Source organism: Podarcis raffonei, chromosome 4 (genome assembly GCF_027172205.1).
Source record: "Podarcis raffonei isolate rPodRaf1 chromosome 4, rPodRaf1.pri, whole genome shotgun sequence".
In the NCBI taxonomy this organism is placed as follows: Eukaryota; Metazoa; Chordata; class Lepidosauria; order Squamata; family Lacertidae; genus Podarcis; species Podarcis raffonei.
The window spans coordinates 31,218,133-31,240,960 of NC_070605.1; the positions used below are offsets into that span (position 1 = coordinate 31,218,133).

The 22,828-nt window shown below is 41.6% G+C and overlaps 1 protein-coding gene across 1 annotated transcript in view; it reads left to right on the forward strand.

Moving 5' to 3' along the window:
* Window positions 1–1,195: 1,195 nt before the first annotated feature.
* Window positions 1,196–22,828, forward strand: part of IGSF11 (immunoglobulin superfamily member 11) — a 175,275-nt gene continuing 153,642 nt past the window's right edge. Inside the window, exon 1 of the mRNA XM_053386080.1 lies at window positions 1,196–1,472. Within this exon, the coding sequence (XP_053242055.1) occupies window positions 1,403–1,472 (70 nt within the window). The 5' untranslated portion in view covers window positions 1,196–1,402. The remainder of the gene's footprint in view (window positions 1,473–22,828) is intronic.

Genomic DNA, 22,828 nt, shown 5'->3' on the forward strand with positions numbered 1-22,828 from the left:
TGCAGCTGTCCCATACGGGAATCAGACTTGTAACCTTGCAATCTCCATTCTGAGGCTTTGGCTACTACCCAGAGCTGTGAGTAGTGGAAGCACGAGTGACTCCAAGCCCTTCTGCAAGAATGTCTCTGAAGTGAGAATGAATGCATTTCTTCTGCCCGGGTTCCGTGCAGTTCAGGCAACGCTCTGCAGAGATGCGAATGGCTGATTTGGGTGATTTTTTAAAGTTATTATTATTTTTAAATGCATACTTTGATCTCTCTCGGAACTCCCCCCCCCCTTCCCCACACATCTAAAACTGCTTTCGGTAAGTCCAAAGCTCCCTCCGCACACAACGCCCCCCCCCGTAGCAATGCCCCGGCGGGCTCTTTTTTTTGCAATGTCACCGGGAGGAGAATGCAGGTGCAACTCCGGGCAACCGCTGCACGTGATCCCCGAGCGGCGCTCCGCCGTCGCCGAGGGTCCCGTGTGTGTGTTGGGGGGGGGTAGGGGGCGCAGTTCCGACCACCTTTCCTTTCCCCCCAAAACACCCCGTCGGCCGAAGCAGCCTCGTTCCCCAACTTCAGCAGTTTTCCCTCGCACGTGCGAGGCCGTTCCCCGGAGAGGGAGGCGAGTCAAAAGATAAAGAAAAACCCGCCCTCTTCCATTTTAGGTGGCGCGTCCGCCCCCCCCCCTCCGCCAACCCACCTCAGCCCGTTTCCTGAGCCGCTGGTAAGTCTCCCCAGGAACGTTGATGGCCCCAAACTTTCCGGCCCGCGCGCGGCTCCAGAAGCCCGCCCTTTTTTTTTTGGCGCGCGCGAAAACGAGCGTCGTTCGCCGGTTCCCCCTCAGGCGCCTGAGGCCGAGCGGGCCGGGCGCTTCCCCTCCTCCTCCTCCCCACCTTCCCGCCGCCCCACCCGGGGCAGCCCGAGCCAGGCTGGCGGGGGCGGCGGCGAGTGCGTGTGGCGCGGCCAAAGGCAAGCTGCCGCCGCCGCTGCCGTTTCTCCTCCTCCTCCACCACCACCACCGTCGCCTCCTCGTCGTCGTCCTCCGGCGCCGCAGGAGCTCGGCGGGGCCGCCAGGCTGCGCTCTCGGGCCGGCTGCGAGCCTGGCTGCGTCCCCGGGCTGCCGGGGCTCCGGAGCGCCAGAGCCTCCCGGGGAGCAGGCGGTGGTGCGAGAGCGGGCGGGCGGTCCCGGGACAGCGGCGGAGGCGGCGGCGGCAGCTGCTGCAGCGGGAGGAGCCGGAGCGGCTCGCTGCTGCAGCGGGAGCCGCCCCGGCTCGGAGCTCCGCTTGGCCGGGCTGCGGAGCGGCGAGGCACCTGGAGCCCCTCGGGGGGCGCCCGCTAGGCGAGCTGCCTGCCAGCCGAGGAAGCGCCGTCGGCCGCTGACCGAGGTGCCCTCGCCAGCTGCTCTCCCCGCGCCCGGCATGACTTGCAAGGGCTCGTCGGGCTGGGGGCTTTGGGTGGCCCCTTTGGCGGCGCTGCTGTCTCTGAGAGGTAAGCGGGGGTGCCTGGACGGGGCGGGCGGGCGGGGGGAGAAAAGCATGCAGCCTCCTTCCTCCCTTCCCTGCGCCGGATTCGAACTCGCAACTTTGGTGCTGCGGGGGTCGGGCAGAGCGGCGGCGTCAGGAGCCCCAGCCCAGGAGCCGGGCGCTTCTCGGGGAAGGCGGCTTTTTTATTTTGCTGAACCAAGCAAGTTGCTGTAAAGTCCCGGAGAGTGAGGAGTAAGTGTGCGAGGAGGGTTTCGTCCTCCTTAGCAGTGCTGCCTTAAGCGCCGCGATGCTTTTGCAGAATAATCAGAACCGCTCCCCTTGCCCTGCTTGTTTCTCCTCTGCAGAGCGCTGAAAGAGAGAATAATGTATACGATTTTAAAAGGGGTGTGTGTGTGTGTGTGTGTGTGTGAGAGAGAGAGAGAGAGAGAGAGAGAGAGAGAGTCCGCTCTCATCCATCGACCTTTCAAGGGACTGTAGCTGTAGAAGTGGTTTTATTATAAGGAGCTGGGAAAGCCGTTACTTTCTCCTGTAATGTTTCTCTTCCTCTCTTTTTGTGATGCAGAGGTATAAAGGTTGGCTGAGAGCTTATTTCCACCTGGCGTGAATAGGGTGTGTTTTCTGTTTCGTTTTAAGAAGAGTGTTGGACTGGTTGTTTATGTACAAAATAGTGTTCTTTGTGAAACACACACAGTCAAAATAACAGTATTTAATATTAAAGCGTAGTTTTACTGTGTTTCTTTTTTTAAAAAGGGGGTTATAATCCAGAGGTCTACTTTCCCAGTTGTATAGACCATGCAGTAATCTTTAAAAACCAAGCAATGCTCCCCACAGCCTTAGTCACTTCACTATTCTACACTACATATACTTCATTTTAGTACTACCTTCTTAATGCTGGACTTCACTGTGGTGAAGTTCCTTTAATTTTCAAGGTATTGACTTGAACACTGGTTCTTCTGAAAGCATGCGGGGAAGTTTGTTTTAGGAGAACTTTCTTGTTCAGAAGGACAGGAGCACTGAAAAGTGTATAAAGCCCTCTCAGGCAGCCCAAACCAACATGCTACAGAATTTAAGTTCACTTGGGGTTATTCCCAAATAAGACTGTAGCCCAGGATACCTGCATTTGATCTGATTTGATAGTTTATCCAGATTATTTACTGCTTTTATGCTAATTGTTTCTGTTTTAATACAACAACATAGTCTCTGAAACACACATTCAAAAACAGTTTTTATACAATAGTAGAGATTTCTGTGTAATCTGTTTCAACTGTAAGTACTTGGATATTCTAATCCTAGTGTCTTAAAACTTAAACAAATAAGTTTTGGTCTGTTAATTATGGGTAGCAATTCTTGTACTCTGATGAGATAGAAAAGATTAAGTGTCTCTGACCGTTTGTTCTATTTTTTTTTAAACACAGTTGAAGTCATTGGGGTCAGAAATGTGAATCATGAATACCTCACTAAGATGTGCTAACAGATTTGTTTTAGCAATATTAACATTTGTGTGTGACAAAATGATGCGTTTCACTTCGGATTGGAAGTATCATTTCCATAGAGTTGAACTGTGCATGGATTGAACTCTAAACATACTTGGAAGCAACTAAATGATTCGAATGGGAGCTTCTTGCAGGTGATCATGCTTAGGATCAGAGTGTGATACTTACTGTTGTGCAGTTTACAAATGCAGGGAAGAACTGGGAGTCACAGAGTTACCTACATTTCAACACTATCTCATGCCAACTGTTTACTGATGGGAGTTAAGAATTGTTTATTTTTCTTTTTAGAACTTTGCAGGAATGCAGGGATCAGTTTTGCTATTGTGCTGGTTTGACTACATGCAACTATTAAGTAAGAGTCGCCATGCTCATAGTTATGTGTGAAATGCTGAACTTTTACCACTCCTTGATACTTTTAGTGATTTAAAAGGAAGAGACGCATCTTACTGTGGTGTAGTTTTTCAAGTCACATTGTGGGTATTTTATTAAGCAAGGTATTTGTGACTCTGGTTTCTCCTCTTCTTCTTAGATTATGTGATTTGGTTACCACAGCATGTGGTGCGTTGGCAGGGGACTGTTGTGCTGCTGAAGCTTGAGAGTGAAGGACTGAGACTCCTGCTGCTATGATCCAGATGCAGAACTCCACCAGCTGCACTGCAATTGGTTTTGTCCCTTTGCCAATGCTCCCTTAATTCGGGTCTGCGGCACTCCCTTGTGCTTGTTATCAGTTTTGGGATTTCCTTAAACAGTTGTGCTTGGTTTTACAGCCTTGGAAAAAGCGTGTCTAATGTTGAACCTCTGCTGAGCTTTCCTGGCTGTACACGCACTATACATTTAAAACATATTCTAAACACATTATTTCCCTCAAATAATTCTGGGCACTGTAGTTGGTTAAGCATTACCGGGATTGTAATCCTGCTTGCAGTAAACTACATTGTCCAGAATTATTTGTGGGATTGAATGTGTTTTAAATGTGCTTTAAATGTATATAGTGTGTACACAGCCCCTAGTCTTGGCATGCAGTGTGTATAATGCTTCATTTCCACCCATTTCACCCCATCTTGTACCCCTTGCTATTTGAGCACCCTTAGCTGTTCACTCCTTGCAAGTGCTGCATGTATTTGTCAGCCCAAGGCTTGTTCTGAAATTGGACAGAATGATAAGTGAGTCCACGACAGCCTTGTATTTAAGCACTTGCCTGGGAGCCATAGGTGATGAGACATGAAAGGCCACTGTCAGAATTGGATTGGCTGCTTCACTTCCATTATTTCACTTCCTTCCTCGTGCCCAACTATGTTTGTGATGTGGCTGGCAGTGTTAGGGTTGGTAGTGCCCCTCCTCATTACACAGATTAGCCCTAGTGAATAAAGTGAGATTTCAATTTGCAATTATGTTCAGTTTGTAAGGAGGCTAGTAGCTTTCATAGACTTATTTATTTCACTGGTTGGCCTTTGACTCTTCAGCATCAGTTGAATCCGTTGAAAAATGGTTTTAGGAGAGCCAAGGGTAGCTCCAGAGACACCCTTTGTTTGTTGGACTGCCACTGCCTTCAACTCCAGTTAGCATAGCCAAGTGGTCATTTATGATTAGAGTTGTAGTCCCAACACCAGTTGAAGTGCACCATGTTGGCTACCCCTGACTCTTCGGAAATGCGTGGGTGCTGTACTGCATGCTCTTTCCTAACTTTCCAAGCATTAGAAACAACTCTTCTGTCGTCACAGGATTTCTCCCTCTGTAGACCAGTGAAAGGTAGGCCTTTCTGTAGAAAGAAAAGCATTGTGCTCAAACTACCATGCATGATTAGTGTGACGTCCTCAGAAGCCCCAATCTAGGACCTGAATTTTTTTATCCAGTTCCCACATAATGGGTGGTGATGTGAAGGGGATGGCCATTCTCTTGTTTTCACTTTTTTTTTTGGTAAATTTTGCTTAATGGTTGCCATAAATTTTAATTAATTTTAATTAATTTTTATAATGAAATGTTTTTAGAATGTTGCATTATTTTATTGTTGTTAGCCGCCCTGAGCCCGACTTCGGCTGGGAAGGGCGGGATATAAATAAAATTTATTATTATTATTATTATTATTATTATTATTATTATTAAATGGGCTAGGGAGCACTCTAATTTGGCTTTGTACTGTAGAAGGACACTTTCCCATAATGGCATAAAAAATAATAATCCTGAAATGATGGAGCAGTGAGGCCAGTGGAAAGGACATGTAAGGTTATGTGTTCTTTAGACTTTTTAAATATCGGCACTGGAAGTGGAGTTTTAACACGGGGGTTGCACAGAATATGCACAGGTACCTTCAGTACACATTGTTCTTTAAAGCCAAGAATTACTTGTAAGGGAGGAAAGATGTGTCACTCATCCCAGACTCTGTGGGATAAGTCCAGCATAAGATCCAGTCCAGCATTCTCTTCTCACAACCAAGCAGGGGTTTCCATAGGCATGAAGGCAATATTCATCTCCCACTCATGATCCCCTACAGCTTGTATTCAGAGGCATACTGCCTCTGATACTTGAGCTGATAAATATAATTATAATTATTTATGAATTTATGAATCACCTTTTGCATGTGTCTCAAGGTGCTTTATAGATAGAACATAAAAACAACTGATCATAGTTTTAAAACAGTACCCCAAACAACAAAAAATAGGTGTTCATTTTGTATTCTTTTTAAACCCAAGGCAAAGAAATCTTTTCATCCCGCTAGAAGAGCTTGTTGAAACAACAAAATTCTTCAGTAGTCTCCAGAGAAGAACAGACAGTGGACATGTGTTGTATCTAAACAGGAATGCTGTTCCACCAAAGGGGCAGCCACCCTGAAAGCCCTGCTCCAAGTTACTGTGGAACAGGCTTCTGATATTTTTGGAAGTTGGAGGCAAAACTCTGGTTCAGAATGCAGTTATTTACTGGATATATAAGAGATAAGGTGGTATTTCAAGTAACCTAGCCCTGAACTTTATATGTTAGTACCAAAACCTTAAACTTAGCCCAGTGATGGAATGGCAGCCAGTGCAAATCGTGCAAACAAGGTGCTATATAGTGAAGGTAGTTTTCTGCCAGCAGCAGCCTAGCCATCACATTCTGTACTAGTTGCAGCCTCTTGACCAACCTCAAGGGTAATCATCATGACTGTTAGCCATTGGTAGCCATTTCCTTATGAATTTGTCTAAAATTCATAATTTAAGGCCATTTAAGTTTGGTGACCATCAATAATAACTTGTTTGAAGGCATTGAACAGGGCAACTACAGTAGCAATGACTTAGCTATTTGTGCAGTGGAACATGCAACAGTTTCTCTAGGTATGAAGCACAGTTCATTCGCTGGTGGGAAATTCAGTGTGCCCAGAAGGGCATCCTTTAAAGAAGACTGCTGGACACAGGGCAGTAAATGGACAACAACTGTGTACTAAACTGTTGTACTAAAAGTATATTGTACAGAAGGAGCAACAGCAGGGAGGGAAGTACTGTACCACTCCCAGTACACCATGGAACAGAATTTTCTTGTTTCTTGTAGGAAGGGAAGTTACCCAAAGCTTCCTGACAAGAGCTGTAGACTGTCATGGATCTATTTCTGAACTAGAGAACAGCAAAGGCTGAATGACAGAAGGGAAGCACTGTTAAATATGGTGAGAATCAGAACAGTTTTCATCTTGACATTGGAAGGCTTACATGGTGTACCAGAGCCTCGAAGTGCTGCAGGTCTTACTCAAATAGATGGGACTTGGCATTGATTTCAGTATTGCATTGTCCATTGGTTGGTATTTGTACCATCTATTTTAAAAGGAAGCAGCATTTCCCTCTTCACTTGTATCAAAGCCTTTTCAACAGTTATTCATCACAGTGCAGCAAAACAGATTTATACTTCCTTTTGTCTGTGCAAGCCACTCTCTCAATGCCTATATCAGTAGCAAAAATAATTACATGTTCTCAGTTTTTTTTGTCCAAGATTTTCTAATTATAAACCAATGCATTCAGAATGACGGCAGAATCAGCATGCCAGATCTAGGCTTCTGATGCATCTGTAGAGACTATCTAGATCTGTTCTCTGTTAAGCAATGACAGTTTGGACAAATGGACACAATTGCTTGCAGAGTATGACACCATCTAGCTTTTAACAAATGTATGTACTGAGTAATTAATGTATGGACTTTTTTTTAAAAAAAAATCTCCTTTGCCTCTTCCAGAGGCGTGGATGTGGGAAGCAGACATAAAAAAAAAAACCTCCGTTCAAATACCATATCAGCTTTTTTTGTAATAAACTTATTTTTGAAACAAACTTTATTTATTTACTCATAGTATATGCTTGATATACATAGCAGTGACATATGCTTTCAAAAGATATACAGTACAGTCCACGTGAAATGTTTCTGAGCAGGCCTCCCAGTGATCTTTATTTTCTCTGTTCACCTATGGTTCTTTCTGCTGTGAATATCCCACCAGGGTTGTTCCCAGCCCTTACACCATCTCCCATTCTACAAAAAAAGGATGAAACTTGTTAGTTGTGGTTTGCGCGCTATGGCTTATTGAACCTACTGGGAATAAAATGACAAAAATTGACTTTGAATGGTCGATGACCCTTTTCTGTGGCACTTAATACCATTTTTATACCTTATTTTGAAAGGGACCACAATTAGCTTTGTTTTGATACCAAAACAAACCCAATTGGTTGAAAAATAAGCGAAACAGGAGGTTTTTTCAAAACTGACGCAGAAATTGCATTAGCCTAAATCGTGTGAAAATCAAAATTTAAAAAAAAATTCTCCTGAGCCAAATTTTGGACCAAAAAAATCTTTAAAAAATAATTTGAGGTTATCTCATAGGTATCTACACATAAACTTTTTTTTGAAGAAAATCTGAGTCGTGAGAACACATGACACCAGGAGATTTGATGTGGAATGATCCATATGTGAGAACTTGTTCAACATTGTGACTTTAATCTGGGATAGTGTTGAGTTGCAATTGACTAGACTTGTTGGGTGATCAGCTATGTCTACACTGAAAGCCGCAATGTAGGAATGACAGCCTTTAATTTACTTTATGTATTGGCTGATACATGAGGCCAGCCAAAACGTACTATGCATTGTCTGAGCTATAGAGTATTCCATCTCTCTTGCATTGCCTTTTCCTCACTGATTGGCAGAAAAGGTGATTACATTGTGCCCCAGTCCCTTTAGTGGTATAGAGTACAAATGTTCAAATCTTTGTAACACAGGGTACTCTTTGCAAGGTCTCTTGGAGGAGAGGTAAAATAGCTTGCATCCATATTATGCAACAGAAGTAGGGGTACTCAGCAGTTTGGGCTTGCAGTAGAATGAGTAGATGGCATATTCTTGGCTCCATGGTCCAAGTCTTAACCACTAGAGAACATTTTACATCTTATGGCAAATAAGCAATATTCCCCCTGGTACCCCTTAGGGGATATTTAGCGACTTTTTCTGGTGACTCATCTATTTGTCAGGATGCTACTATTATACTTTTTAAAATACAGTATTCAAGAGTGCTTGTAAACAGTTTCTTTCAAGGAGAATTGCACACACAACATATTTGGAGTTCATCGGAGTGATAAGCTAGCTTTCTTTGCTTTTAAATGCCTGCTCATGCCTTTGAAGAGCAATAAAGTTGTTGCGTTTGACATTTCTGTTGGCATTGTTGCTCCAAAGTATTTACGTACAGTGGAACCTCTACTTACAACCATAATCTGTTCCGGAGGTCCGGTCATTAGTAGAAATGTACATAAGTAGAGGTACACTTTTCCATAGAAAGTAATGGAAAAGTGAATTGATCCGTTCTAGACAATGAAAAACACCCCCTAAAAAAGCAATTTAACACGGATTTTACTATCTAACGAGACCATAGATCCATAAAACGAAGGCAATAATCAATGTACTGTACTATAAAATAAATAAGACAGTATTGTAGATGTAAAAAATTAACATATTTTTTTCTTACGTGCACTGAGGGTGGGCGGGCTTACCTGGCTACAAGCTGGGGGTGGGGCAAGGGTCAGTAAAGAGCTGATTCAATTTGGCCAGGGTCACTTTTTTTTCCTTGCCAGGCCAGATTCTTCTCAGGACTTCCTCAGGTTAGTTCCTTGGCGGGGTTTGGGGCTGCTGTGCGCCCTGCTGTGCCTCTTGCAGCCGGCATCTCTTCCACAGCTTTGGAGGTGGGATGGGGGCCCTCTCCCTGGCAGCAGAGGCCTCAGCGCTGCTCTGCAGCCGGCCGGGTGAGCTCTGGGCTGCTGGCAAGGCCTCTGTTCGTATCTAGCGGAAAGTTCATAAGTCAAAGCATCTACTGAAGGTCGTAACTGGAATCGTACGTAAGTAGAGCCGTACATAAGTCGAGGTTCCACTGTAGTAATTTGCTTTTGTAAATTGGAAAGTGGTAAATGTTTTCTTGAGAGCTCGTTTATAGGTAAGAACTATATATGAGTGAATGAACATAGCTGGTGTGGTTCAGTGTGGGCATCGCCACTGGTGCTCATCATTGTGGCAATCTGAAAATGGGAACATCATGTTCTTCCTTTCTGAGAAATACAGTTTCTTAGTTCTGTGCCAAAGACTATTGTTTTCTCTTGATACGTTTTACTTTCAGTCAGTAGAGAAGAGTTGTCTACTGTGCTATTGAACACAATTTATGTTAAATACCTCAGAGCTGCTGGTGATCTCTCATATCTGCTTTAGCTTTATATATTCCCCCCATGAAAATGTGATAGTACAAGCAAGCTGACCATTCTGTGGTGACCAATGTAACATTTATAAGCTTCTTTACATAATATTTTGTGTTTCAGCTAATAGTATTGAGCATCAATTACCATTAAACATTGGTTAGCTGCCTTGATCTTTCCTACAAAAATTATCAAGTAGTAGTTTAAATACTTCCTTTTTATTGTGTATTGAAATATGTAACTAATGTAACATTCTTGCAACCTCAATAACTTTTCTTGGATTTTGTTGAGCAGGGAAAGGCATGTGCTTTTGTAACAAATGTAACACACTCAAGCAGCATAGGTTTTACTGTCTGAATCTGATTTTGCTCCTAACATCATCCATTAGTTCAGTTGGTTATAAAGTGTAGTGGGTTTGATCCCCATACAGGCCACCTGCATATTCCTGCATTGCAAGGGAATGGACTAGATGACCCTTGTGGTTCCTTCCAACTCCACAATTCTATGATTCTATAAAATTTATTGTCAGCAAAACTATAAGTACACTAAAGGCTCATTAGCTTGTTCTCTGTTTTCTTGGAGAGGTCTTTAACTGCACTTTGGGGAAAAAATCAGAGAAATTCTGGGTCATCTTGTATGTGACACTTCTTGCATGTGGTTGCTTTACTCACTTGTAAAATGCCATTTTGAAAAACAGTTGCCAATTAACGAAATGTGGGAAAATTATCTTTGAAATTATATAGAGCATGTTAACTACATATGAAAATGAAAATTGAGTCTATAGGTTGACATTTCTATGGAACTACCCAATACAACTTGATTAAAAAGGCTCCCCAAGCAGTGTTCAAATAAAATTATAGATAAAACACAACTAATACTTATAAATCAACTAAAAAGGATATACATAAAACTGTAATTAGAAACAAAGATAAAATATAGGTATTAAAGTGTGTGTGTGTGTGTACATATTGAAAGGAATTTTGTGCTAGAATTCCCAAATGTGTACATGGGGCTTTGAAGACATGGGTGCGTGTGCTATGTGTTTGTTCCCGGAACTCTTGAACACTGCTATTTCTTTAATATATTTTATTATTTATACCCCACCCATTCTGGGTTGCTTACAGCATATAGAAAAAATGGTAAAACATCAGACATTAACTATTTCTCGATATAGGGCTGCCTTCAGGTGTCTTCTAAAAGTCAGAAAGTTGTTTATTTCCTTGATATCTGATGGGAGGGCGATAGTTGTTTATTTCCTAGACATCTGATGGGAGGGCGTTCCGCAGGGCAGGTGACACTACCAAGAAGGCACTCTGCTTGGTTCCCTGTAACCTCATTTCTTGCAGTGAGGGAACCACCAGAAGACCCTCGGAGCTGGACCTCAATGTCCGGATTGAAAATGGGGATAGAGACGCTCCTTCATGTATACTGGGCCGAGGTTGTTTAGGACTTCAAAGGTCAGCACCAATGCTTTGAGTTGTGCTCGGAAACGTACTGAGAGCCAATGTAGGTCTCTTAGGACCAGTGTTATATGGTCTTGGTGGCCATTCCCAGTCACCAATCTAGCTGCTGCATTCTGGATTAGTTGTAGTTTCTGAGTTACCACATAGAGTGCATTGCAGTAGTCTAAGTGGGAGATAGCAGGGGCATGCACCACTCTGGCGAGACAGTCCGTGGGCAGGTAGGGTCTCAGCCTGCATACCAGATGGAGCTGGTAGACAGCTGTCCTGGACACAGAGTAGTGTAATATGTATCCTAAAAATAAATAAATACTTAGGTTCTTGCTTTAAGCATTCATTTTCATTGGTCATTGACTTTTCAGTGTTGAGAGGAATTTAAATCCTTTTAAAATAATGGACAAAATGAAGAGATATTCTGAGCCCATCTAAATATGAAGCAGTGCAATACTGGACATACATACTCAGAAGCAAGCCACATTGAATTCGATGGTGCTTACTCCTAGGTAGGATTGCATCCTATATCGGGAGAAAACATCTCTGCCTCACTCCCATTACTTCTGATTTTTTTCCTGTTGCTTTTGCTTTTATGTTCATATTTCTGACAATATATTATTTTTTTCTACTCTTGCTGCTATGGCACTGCATAGATTTGGTAGTAAATAGTCCATGATAAGGTAAAGACTTGCCTTGAGTAGCTCAAAAGCAGTGAAGTTTGTATCTTTCAGTTCTAGCTTCTGCATACTTTTGACTTTGACTTTCTTCCTGTAATATTTCAGGGAGATTGCATAGGAGCGGAAAGATAAACATGTGCCAAAATCTTTGCAACATCAGATCCTTTGTGTGTGTTAAACTTCTTCAAATTGTCATTACCATACACATTTGATTTAATCTGCCTTCGTGTTGCCTGGATCCCTTGCTTTGTTAAATCAACATTTCCATAAAGGGAGACGTTGTGGGATTACTGTGTTTATAGGAATTGACGTTTTAGTCCTTTGACCTTCTATGCTCTGGAATAATCTGTATTTTCCTACTGCAACAGCTTTAACGTGTTGGATAAGAAGAGGCGCTGCAGGATACCTTGTACCTCATGAAGCACAAATCGAGTTGTGGAGTCCAAAGTGGGGCTATAAATGCAACATTCTGGTTGTGCACTTGGTCAGCAGTGCTATCTGGATCCCCTGCTGCAGTTTAAAGTTGTTATTTGGTGTAGATCTTAGAGGTACTTGAACTGGTGACACCCAAGTGGTTCAGGCAGATGTGGAGAAATACTCCATGTCAGTGTTTTCAAACTGGGAACATCCCTTTAAGGAAAACATGTAGAATTATTCTAGATATAATTATTGGCATTTTATTTTATGACTCTATTGCTTCCTGCCTCTTCAGATCAATAAAATAAAATTAGCTTACTCCAAATCCTAATGCAAAAAACATTTGTATATACCCCTGTGCTCATTAATTTTTTATTGTGTGCTGAATATGTAATATTTAACCATACACTTCTGTTTTGGCACATCACTGGTAGAACTCTTTATTTTTGCACTGGTATGAGTGCAGCCTCCTTGCTATTTTTATTCAGGAGACTTTGGCTGCAATCCTAAATGTACTTATTTCAGAGTAAATTTCAGAGAAATCAATGGGATTCACTTGCAAGTAAATGTGTTGTAGAACCAAGGTTCCAGCCTCGTTTATCCATAACTTGTTTTATAACTTTGCAGACTAGAGCCATTACAGCTCTAAACAGACTTACAAGGAGTAAGTCCCTTGGAACTAATGGGGGTTTACTTTTGAGCAAAGATGCTTAGGAACATGCTATAGGGCAGTAGTTTTGCACCCTTTCTAAGATGCAGCTTCTTTCTACTCTTACACTTTAATGATGGGTTCATGATATGCCTAAACTGTTATCTTATAAGAACACAAGAACAGCCTGCTGGATCACGCCAGTGGCCCATCTAGTCCAGCTTCCTGTTCTCACAGTGGCCACCCAGATGCCTGTGGGAAACGAGCGAGTGAAACATGAACACATGAGTACTCTCCCCTCCCATGTCGTCCAGCAACTGGTTTTTAGAAGCATTGCTGCCTCCAACTGTGGAGGTACAGCATAGCCATCATGGCCAGAAGCCATTGATAGCCCCCTCCTTCGTCCAGTACAGTGGTACCTCGGGTTACAGACACTTCAGGTTACAGACACTTCAGGTTACAGACTCAGCTAACCCAGAAATAGTACCTCGGGTTAAGAACTTTGCTTCAGGATGAGAACAGAAAGTGTTCTCTGGGAGGGCGGTGGCAGCAGGAAACCCTATTAGCTAAAGTGGTACCTCAGGTTAAGAACAGTTTCAGGTTAAGAACGGACCTCCAGAACGAATTAAGTTCTTAACCCGAGGTTCCACTGTACCTCCAATCCAAATTGGTGGCCATCTCTTTAAGCTGCTGTTGTTATATTGCGCTGCAAGGGTGAAATCAGTAGTTGAGAGCTGGTGGGAACAAGAACCTTGGGACTTCCAACTTCCACTCAACTACCTAAAAATCCTTCTTCTGGCTAAAACTGATAATATTTTTGGTTATTCCCTGTCTTTAGATAACAAAGAGTTGTCACATTTTTGGATTCACCCCATTCCCCCACATCCACAAGATATAGAAACTCCTTTCAATCAGAGCTTGAAAGGATGTAAAACCAAGAGGCCAAGCTGCATTCCTGTGCAATGCGTTATGAGCATCCACGTTTTAATGCTGGTTTGTCCATGTAATTTATTTTTGAATACATCTAAAACTATAGCTTAGATTACCATTTCAAGCACTTTATGTTTTAACCAAATAGGGCTTAATGAACTGTAAGTTCCGGCAACCTTTTGAAATATCTGCTAACATTAAGTACCCTGATTTAGTATCTGCTATAAGTGAGCGAGTGGTTTTGTTGTTGTTAACACTCTGTTTGTAGTTGTTCACATTCGCACAAGCAGCAGCATCCTGCTCTGGTGCCTGTGTGGTCAAACATTTATTAAGCCTACAAAATATACTTAATTTTATTTTGTACACCGAGAGCAATTTTCACAGCAGTCTTATGGAGCAGTGGTGCATTACAGTGCACATTTGAGTAAATCTTTGCAAGTTGTAGTCTCAGATCATAAGTTTGCATCATCCCTTTTTCCTGTGACACCTTAATCCTCTGGTACTGTTTTATTAACTGAAAGAAGTAATAGATCTGGAGTGTAACGCTTTCCCAGAATGCTCTGTGTACAGACAAATGTGGGAAGATCATTTTGCTTTCCTGCACTGTCCCGGTTCATAATTGCATCTTTTATTTCTCTAACTTCCAGGGAGTATTGATGATCACATCATTAATTATTCTCTTTCTTTTTTTATAAAATGAATGTAATGTGTATGGTAGTTGATTTCATGATCTTCAAACCATTTATATTAGAGTATACCCACCGAAAGAAAAGGAATTACATCAGGCTATATTACTTCAGGACTTTTGTTCTTTTTGGACTAATAAGAATTTGGGGAAAACCAAATTCATAGATGCTGCCAAATGCTATTTATGGAAGACACCCCCCCCCAAAAAATTCATAGTGCTCCCACATTCCCTTGGGCCATATTTCTGAAGTTCACTTATTTTGGATTTAGGCTGTGTTTCTTGAAAAGAGCACCCAAAACCTTTCAACTACATTTCAACCTGGTACAATTTTTTTGGTCTACAGCTCCCATCACTTGCAACCAGCTTAGCAAATGGGAATTATAGTCCAAAGCATTTGGATGGCACCAGGCTGGCAAAGGCTACTCTTGCTTGTTTCATTGGTACTCTATAGTGCTTAAGATCTTGGTTAGGACTTCTGGCATGCCTAGCTCACTCAAAGTTGATTTAAACGTAGTGTTAAGTTGCACATAGTTTGACCCACATATTTAGAAAATGCAACTGTTGTCTACTGTAGAAGATGTGGCTTTTGGGATGTAGAAGATGTGGCTTTTTAAGAAAATGCAACTGTTGTCTACTGTAGAAGATGTGGCTTTTGGGGTGAGTTAATCTTTTCTGCTCCAGCAGGGCCAGCCTGAGACATTTGGTGCTGTGCGCAAAAGGCCCTGACCACCCACACCACAGATCCGGGTCCCAACCACTCTTTGCCCCCGCTGTTGTGCCCCCACTACTGCCAGCCCTGTCATTGCAACTACTCCCATGCTGCTGCAATGCAAAGCAGCAGCAGAAAGGGTGCAACATTTTTTTAATAAGATGTTTATTAAGATTTTTTAAAGTATTACAATAAAATGAAGGGAAAAAAACACAAAAATACAAAATAAAAATAATTAAAAACAGACAAATTTTCCATTGCTTATTTTCCTTTAGCTTGTTTCCCAGACCTCCTCATACCTCCCTTTTTTGTATTCCACTTCAAATTGTTGGTTCAGCAAATCCTTACCATTATGTTTTTACCTATTTATAACCCTTTTTTCATATTTTCTTAAAGCATTACAGCTGGAAACCACTTAATTTCTATCCAACATCATTCTAACATTCATTAATTTTACAATATTTCTGTAGATAGTCTTTAAATTTCTTCCAATCTTCTTCCACCGACTCTTCTCCCTGGTCTCGGATTCTGCCAGTCGTTTCTGCCAATTCCATATAGTCCATCACCTTCATCTGCCATTCTTCCAAAGTGGGTAGATCTTGTGTCTTCCAATACTTTGCAATAAGTATTCTTGCTGCTGTTGTAGCGTACATAAAAAAAGTTCTGTCCTTCTTTAGCACCAATTGGCCGACAATGCCCAGAAGAAAGGCCTCTGGTTTCTTCGGGAAGGTATATTTAAATACCTTTTTCATTTCATTATAGATCATTTCCCAGAAAGTCTTAATTCCTGGGCACGTCCACCAAAGGTGAAAGAATGTACCTTCAGTTTCTTTACATTTCCAACATTTATTATCGGGCAAATGATATATTTTTGCGAGCTTGACTGGGGTCATGTACCACCTGTATATCATTTTCATAATATTCTCTCTTAAGGCATTACATGCCGTAAATTTCATACCTGTGGTCCACAACTGTTCCCAGTCAGCAAACATAATGTTATGTCCAACATCTTGTGCCCATTTAATCATAGCAGATTTCACCGTTTCATCCTGAGTATTCCATTTCAACAGCAAGTTATACATCCTTGACAAAATCTTAGTTTTGGGTTCTAACAGTTCTGTTTCTAATTTTGATTTTTCCACCTGGAAGCCAATTTTCTTGTCCAAATTATATGCCTCCATTATCTGATAATAATGAAGCCAATCTCGCACTTTGTTTTTTAATTTCTCAAAACTCTGCAGTTTTAGTCTATCTCCCTCTTGTTCCAAAATTTCCCAATATTTCGGCCATTTGGCCTCCATATTGAGCTTTTTCTGGTTTTTTGCTTCCATTGGTGACAGCCACCTTGGGGTTTTATTTTCCAATAAATCCTTATATCTTATCCAAACATTGAACAAAGCTTTCCTGACAATATGGTTCTTAAATGCTTTATGTGCTTTAATCTTCTTGTACCACAAATATGCATGCCACCCGAAAACATTGTTAAAACCTTCTAAATCCAAAATGTCTGTGTTCTCAAGAAGCAGCCAGTCTTTCAACCAGCAGAATGCTGCTGATTCATAGTAAAGTTTAAAGTCTGGCAGGGCAAATCCACCCCTTTGCATCAGTTAATATCTTGAATTTTATTCTGGGCTTCTTGCGCTGCCAGACAAATCTAGAGATATCTTTCTGCCACTTCTTGAAACAATCCATCTTGTCCACAATTTGCAGTGTTTGAAACAAAAACAGCATTCTAGGCAATACATTCATCTTTATAGCTGCAATTCGACCCAACAAGGAAAGCTTCAAATTTGACCAAATTTCTAAGTCTTTTTTCACAGAAAGGGTGCAACATTGAGGGTGCAGTGGTGAGGGCAATGAGGCTGTTTTGGTGTCAGGGCAGGGTACGATCTGCTGCCTGAAGCAAATGGCTTCACCTCATCTCATCTAATTCTGCTGAAAATTGCTTCCTCAGCTGCTTGTTCACCTGTGGGTTCAAATACTGTGTGTGTTTGTCTTTTTCTTCACTGGAAGAGGAAAACACTTAGGGATTATATTAGTGGGGAAGCCAACAGGAGTAAAAGATAGATAAGGTCCCCTCAGCCCCACTAGTCTCCCTCTACTGCATTTTAGTTGTAGCTTTGAATCCATTATATGTTTTAACAGAAGTCTAGAAAAAAAGCTATGTGCAACCAAGAAATGTGCATGGTGTGGTTCTTTATAATCTTGAGGGTTTTTTTCTTGGTTATCTGGGACCATGGAATATAATCAGTAATGACTATAAAACACTTTGTGGCATAAGCCCCATTGATTTTTATTGGCAAGTTCAGCACGTGAAAAAAAGAACTTGAATTCTATTCATTAAGGCTGGATCCTGATTCTTATATACAGAATTGTTTAATATAGTGTTATGTGCCAGGTTCTGTAAAACAAAGCTGCATTTCTGGATATGGTTTACCAGGCATTTAGGGATCCTTTAGGATGGGGAAAAAAACACACCACCTCTGTAGAGATGTAAATGTTTGTGTGAGGGTTTTTTATGGCTTTGGTAAAGCTTACAGTGTAAATGTTGAAACTGCTTGTTAGGGAAAGGGAATCTATCAAGTGTATTCAGTAAAGAACTGCAGCTGGTGAGTTTACACACTGCTTGTTGCAGAGGAGGTGGTGTTTATCTTAGCTACTTTATGTGTTTACTGCAATATTCCTGCGTCTTGTTCAGTGTAATGTTTATAGTTGTTCATAACAGTTCCTGTAGCTGGAAACAATTAACTTCAATGACGTGGAAATAAAGCTTGTTTGTGGCAGTGTTCGAAACTACCGTTGTTCTAGGCGCATTTCGAGACAGGGAATTTCATTCGCGCAAGCAGTTTCTGAGCTCTGGGCGCAGTACTGCGCCTAAGATTTCAGATTAAAACTACAGAGTGGAAGGAACAGAGGACTTTTTTCTGCCTCCTCACTTCCAGCTACTCTCTGAAGACTGGAGAAGAGATCCTCTTAAGAATATTAGGGGGGGGTGGACAGGGGAAGGAGTAGACCATGTGAAAAATGAACATAATATTTTAGCTGCAGTTCATTCATTTTCAGCTTTGTATTCTTGTTATAAAAAAGCATACCTAGACATTCTGTTGTTGCGCCCATAATCCTAGGTTTAAAGTGCCATTTAGCTCCTAGCTTTCATATCTCAGTTTCTAACACTGTTTTGTGGTTATTATGGCCTGTGACAAGGCAGAGGAAGGGGAACAGCTGAAAAGTATTGTGGCCTTAATGGATCAGATTCTTGAGCTTGGTCTTGGAATCTGTCTTTGAATAAAGCTTTGGACAGGCCCCACTCTTACCACCCAGGAGCTTGGAATATTAATGCGAGCTTCTCATAGGAAGAATGAATTAGGCTATAACCCTAACCCTGCTTACCTGGGAGTAAGATCCATTGCATTCAGTAGGATGTATTTCTGAGTAGACAGGGTTAGGATTAGGGATGGGGGAATCTGTCAGTTTTGCTTTTTCTTGATTCGTCATTTTGCCAATCTTGTGTTAAGTTCTCCATATTTCCATATCAATTTGTGAATGCTTTTTAAAAAACGCCTCACAAAAGTTTCGTCAGCCTTTTTGTGTGAATTTATCCGAATATATACATTCTTGGAAGCAATTGTCCCTCATTAATATATGCACTTTCATGTATACTTTACCCTATAGTACCACATTACTTAGCTGGAGAATTGCATTGAAAAATTCGGAGAAGCATGACATTTTGAAGTATATCTGTGTTTTGGTTTGTGTATTGTTTCAGAAAGTGTAAATTGGATAGGCTTACCTTTAAATGTGGACTAAACCAAATTTTGCCCCCATCTCTAGGATTGTGCTATAAGATATTTATAGAAATGACTTTAATATACTAAATGTAACTAGAAAATTATATCTTTCAAAATGCTGGCATGTGTTGAGCTTGGAATCCCCCTCCCCATTTCTTCAGAGTTAAGATTTTCTTCCACCTTACTCTCATTTTCCTCTTGCACTTGGAATGCTGGGATCATGCTCATCCAAAAGTGCCATGAAATACAGTGCTTCTTGCCTCACCTCTGCCCACTTCTTCAGAGGTATTGGCTCCCTTGGTACCCAAACCATTACCAGTTAGTGAAATGGGATGTTCTGCAGTGTGAACAATCACTTTTAGCTCTTTGGATGATACTTTAGTCATCTTCTGCCTTGTTAACATAAGGGTTAAATTTCTGCTGGTTCTGGATTAGAGGGAGGATGTATCAGAAGTGTACAGATGATTTGTGGGGCTGCTGTCAGAATCTCATGACCAGAATAGACCAAGGAGACCTTGGCTCACTGTCAAGAGGAACAAAATAGCCCAAGTCTTTGTCTATTGGTTTGTCAAGGGCAGTCCCTTGCTCTGCCCTTGAAACAGCTGGTATGCCTCTGGCCTTTCTTACAGGACTCATCCATAATCAGGATCTCCCATCACCATGCTGTTTGCCCATGATGCAAATGATTTTCCTCTTGTTTAGTTGGATGATGCTAACTTACATGCCATATTAGCAGCAATATTGCTTGTGTGCTTTTTTGATACATGGTGCACCTATTTTCTTGTGAATTCTGTTGTTCACTTAATATTCTTCTCTCTGTGTAATCATATTTAAACAACAACAACAACAAAAACTACCTTGGTATTTATAGTATCTGATTTTCACCAATCAGTCTGAAGTTTCGTCTTTTATATTTAAAATGCAAATATATGTCATGCAACCTGTGATAGATGCAAACACCTCCTGCAATGTGCAAGAAACCTGATTTGGAATGCTGACCTCTCTGGGCCAGTGTGGAGGGTTCAGGCTCCCTGTATCCATGTTCCCTTGCTGCATCTTAGTTGAAACAGCCCTTATAGCATCAGCAGTATCTTGATGTAATTGACAAGAGGTGCCGGATGCTTGCTGAGTCAGTGAGGTGTGTGCTTGCCAAGTGACTGCAGCAGAATGGAGGCTTTTGCTTGCCTACGATGGAGCAAAGTTGTCTAGTTTTTTATGTGCCATCTTAACTTTGGTCTCTCCTTTCTACCATGATATAAGGATTGGCAATATTAACACTTGAGTGTGGAGCAAGAGAGAGAGACGGTGGAAGGACAATAAATAATGAGGCCTTGGTTCTTGGTTTTGCTATCGCGGTAAACTAAATCATTCTCTCTCCTGCTACCTGAACTTGGGCTGAATTCTGTGGCATGAGGAATGATGATGTACTTACAACCAAACCAATTCATAAAAGCAATGACTCTTCTAACAACAACACACTCAGTTGGTGTGCCAAACTTGAATTCAGGTTTTGGGGTGTAAAATGTGCATCTTTTTCCTTGTACATTTTGTAGCATGGTTATCAAATGCCTTGTTTTAGCTACAGCTCTCCTCTTTTTAATATTATGTAGCTCAAGGTAGCATATGTCTTGATGTGAGATTTCTCTTTATAATGCAAGTTGTCCTTCTGGGAGCAAACAATAAATTTCATGCTATTATGAACCTCATTCACTTAGATTAATTCCGGACAGATCTGTGCTGACTTTTTTTGTCTGTGAAAATTTTCAGGGTAAACAGGGGGAGTGGGTCCAGGGACTTCATTATTTCCTGAAACTCCTTTACTGTACATCTTTACATGTTGGCTGTTTTGTACCAGCTCCTATCCCTCACTGCTTCTGTGGTTGGTTTGGCAAATTATTTTCTCTTTTGACTTTTTGTGGGGTGGAGATGTGTTTGCAAACAGGGCAGAAAATTCACAGCATTGCTTCTTTCCCCTTGTCTATTCTGAGTGAGGATGAGAATCACGGCCTTTGCTCTGAAATGGGTGATGTAGAGTGAACTGAGCTGGAGACATTTTCAGTGAAGTAGGCAGGACAAAATATACCTTCCTGTTACAACTCGGTCCAGATTTCGATTCACTCCTTGTAAGATGGAGTGGACTCCCATAGCAGGTACCAAATTTGCATTGTTGGGTATACAGATGGTTCTCTGTTAACTAATGATCGTAATTAGTTTTGCATGTCACTGAAAAAACTTGACCTGAGGTTTTCAACAGAAATTAAGTCACTTAAACTAGGCTTGTTTGATTTCAGCTTTAATTTGTCCCTCTAGTCATGTCTCCTCCCGCCTCTAATGTAGGTTCAAGAGAGAGGTGTTTTCAAAATATAATGTGTGATGTTCCAGGACTAAATGCACATATATTCAAAAATTTCTGTTTGTCTAGTATTCAGGCCATGCCCACCCTGTGAGTTGTCTTCTTTTCGCTGCACTCTTCGGTTTATGTTGTTAATAGCATATCTTGCATTTTGTTGCCTGCTCCTCCCTGCACTCTATGTATGAGAAGCTGGACAGTTGGCTCCTCTAACCGGTTATGTGAGTTATCTGAATTCTGTCTCCCCCTCCCTCTGCCGCACTCCTCCCTTTTCTTAAGAAAAACAACAACCTTCTGTTGGTAAGAATTGGACATCTGCAGCTAAGCATTATTTATGAATTAGTCTGCTTTTTTTGTATTTTCTAGTAAATTAGCCTCGGTGCCAGATTTTGGGGGCACTGTTAATAGGCAGTAAATTGTCAGTCATGTTTTTATTTTGCCCCTCAAAGGAACACAATTTGTATTGTCTGCCTCAGGCTCAAAAATGTCTTGTTCCACCTCTGGTGAAATTTTGTCCATCTTCAAACTGGGTCAGTTTTCAGCATGATAACACTACATTACACATGCTTACACACATCCCCAGGTGTTCTCATTACAGACAAAGCAGCATTCACAAACAAATAGCAAAGCTATGTTTCTCATAGTCTTTTACATATTACTTCTGATAACAAATTGTGTATCTGGCTGATAAGAGATGAGTAACATGGATGAAAACACTGTGGTTGTTTCTTAAAACAGTGGTATCTTATCTCTGCCCTACACTTAACTGTCTTTTAAAAGCTATACATTAAATGGGGCCTGCATTTTCTACCTACTGTGCTAGGCACCACTTCCTAGCTGAGTAATTTCTGTAAATACAGGGCAATTGTTGCAGTGTTAATGGCTCTCTAAGCATGCAGACTGGTGCTCCCAGGCATTTCACACTTCGTGGGGAAGTTGGTATCCTCCTGGCTTGAAAGTGGATGGTACTGTAACAGCCGGTTCTGTCCATTTGGTCCCAGCAGGCTCTGATATACTCAGACATAGGTGTTAACTTTTAAGAAGCCAAAACTAGATGTGTTAATTATAAGTGTTGCTATTAGGGACAACCATACTTAAGATATTTATTTCAAAGCAGTGATCAGCCTCAATTTCCATCTGCAAAATGGGAATAGCCTTAGGGACTGCCTTCTTATATGAATTTATCTGAATACTTAGATCAACATTAGAGGAAGGAACTCTGACCACCTGCTCTCTGAGGTTGACACATAAGGTAGAGGCTTTACCTAGCATAGTGCCCGGATGCTGTGTAGTGCTACGGCCCTACTGTGTCTGAATTAAAGCCCATGGTGTGTAATGGATGCCCAAGAAAACAGGTAAGATGTAGCATCGGGAATTGCAGGACCTTGGATAGCTCCAAGAACCTTGCAGAATCTGGAACGCAAGCATCTGGTAAAATCTGAAGGCCCCCTCCCAACTGTGTGTGTGTGGTGTAGCCTGCAACATGCCACTGATGCAACAGTAGTGCATTAGCAAAAATAGTGCATTAGCATA